The 1,245-nt window shown below is 32.0% G+C and overlaps 1 protein-coding gene across 1 annotated transcript in view; it reads left to right on the forward strand.

Moving 5' to 3' along the window:
* LOC119589062 (39S ribosomal protein L39, mitochondrial-like) overlaps nucleotides 1–1,245 on the forward strand; it is a gene marked incomplete at its 5' end in the record, with an annotated part of 12,258 nt that overhangs the window by 1,321 nt on the left and 9,692 nt on the right. The window contains 3 exon segments of the mRNA XM_037937638.1: nucleotides 9–70; nucleotides 253–412; nucleotides 679–851. Coding sequence (XP_037793566.1) covers nucleotides 9–70; nucleotides 253–412; nucleotides 679–851 — 395 coding nt within the window.

Below are 1,245 nucleotides of genomic sequence, written 5' to 3' on the forward strand. Positions count from 1 at the left end.
ATTCACAGTGCGAAGTGGGAGCTTTGTATATGATGTTAACTTGAAGATCCCCAGTTGGGAACCAACCAAGGTAACCATTACTGTGGATGCATTTTTTCTTTATATTGTAGTTGAATAAGTAGAAATGGAGAAATCTGTTGTGATTCTATGTATATTATATATGTGTATTTTAAGTACTGACTTAGTAGTGTGGAATAGTCATAGTTTAAATGTAATTAACCTAAAATATAATTCAGATGTTTGTTTTTTCAGGATGAGTTACGTTCTTTGTCAGCAGAAATGGTGAAGCTTGGTATGGCTGGTCATCGATTTGAGAGACTTGAAGTGGATGCTAGTTTGGCCCTAAAAATATTTGCTGATAATCAGTATAAGAAGCGACAAGTTCCTTTTATTGCAGCCCAAAGTTCTTCTGGTAATTTTTATAGCTCTATGGAGTGACACTATTGTTGAAAATGTGCAGATAATTATTGGAGAGAGAAGAGGTAGATGGGGAAAAGTAAAATAAAAATAATCTGATATACGCAAGTCAGAAAGTTAGACTTTACAACTTGTACCATTAGGGTCTTCTTTTGAAGATTTTGCTTTAAAGCTGTTAGCATTGCACATTTAGACAAATAAATGTAAACTTTTCATATTGAAAATTCAGTTTTAATATTTATTTAAAATATATTTCTACAGGTAACAGTGTGGTCGTTTATAAAATGGGAAACTTTGTAGACATAAGTTGTGGACCAATGATTAGCAATACCAGCCATCTTGGGAAAGTCTCCATTGTTGGTGTTCATCCAATTCAGACTGAGGAAGGACAGCTCTTCAGAATACAAGGTGTTGCTCTTCCCAAAGGCATACTGGTGGGTATTTGCATAATAAGAGTGATAGCAAAAATCTTGATGCTCTATGTTTTGTCTCTTTGATGTTCTAGTTTCTGTTAGGTATACATATATATGAGGTTGCAGAAGGTGAATAGGTTGAATTCCATAGGTTTTGAGGAATTATTTCATGTGTGTACCTTGCAGTGATTTTTAGAAATATGCATTTATTTCTCATTGATTTCTCAGTAAGATAGATTGTAATATATTAAGTTGCTTTTTGGAAAATTTAAGTCTTAGATAAATCTTTTTCATTATGTAAAAAGCAGATGTAAAACAAATAAGTAGTAGCTATATAAAGTTTGCCTTAATTACATTTACAGATGTTTTATGCTCTTTCTGATAATAAATAATTAAATCTTTTGATGACTGATGA

This window comes from Penaeus monodon, chromosome 25, assembly GCF_015228065.2.
Source record: "Penaeus monodon isolate SGIC_2016 chromosome 25, NSTDA_Pmon_1, whole genome shotgun sequence".
Classification (NCBI taxonomy): domain Eukaryota; kingdom Metazoa; phylum Arthropoda; class Malacostraca; order Decapoda; family Penaeidae; genus Penaeus; species Penaeus monodon.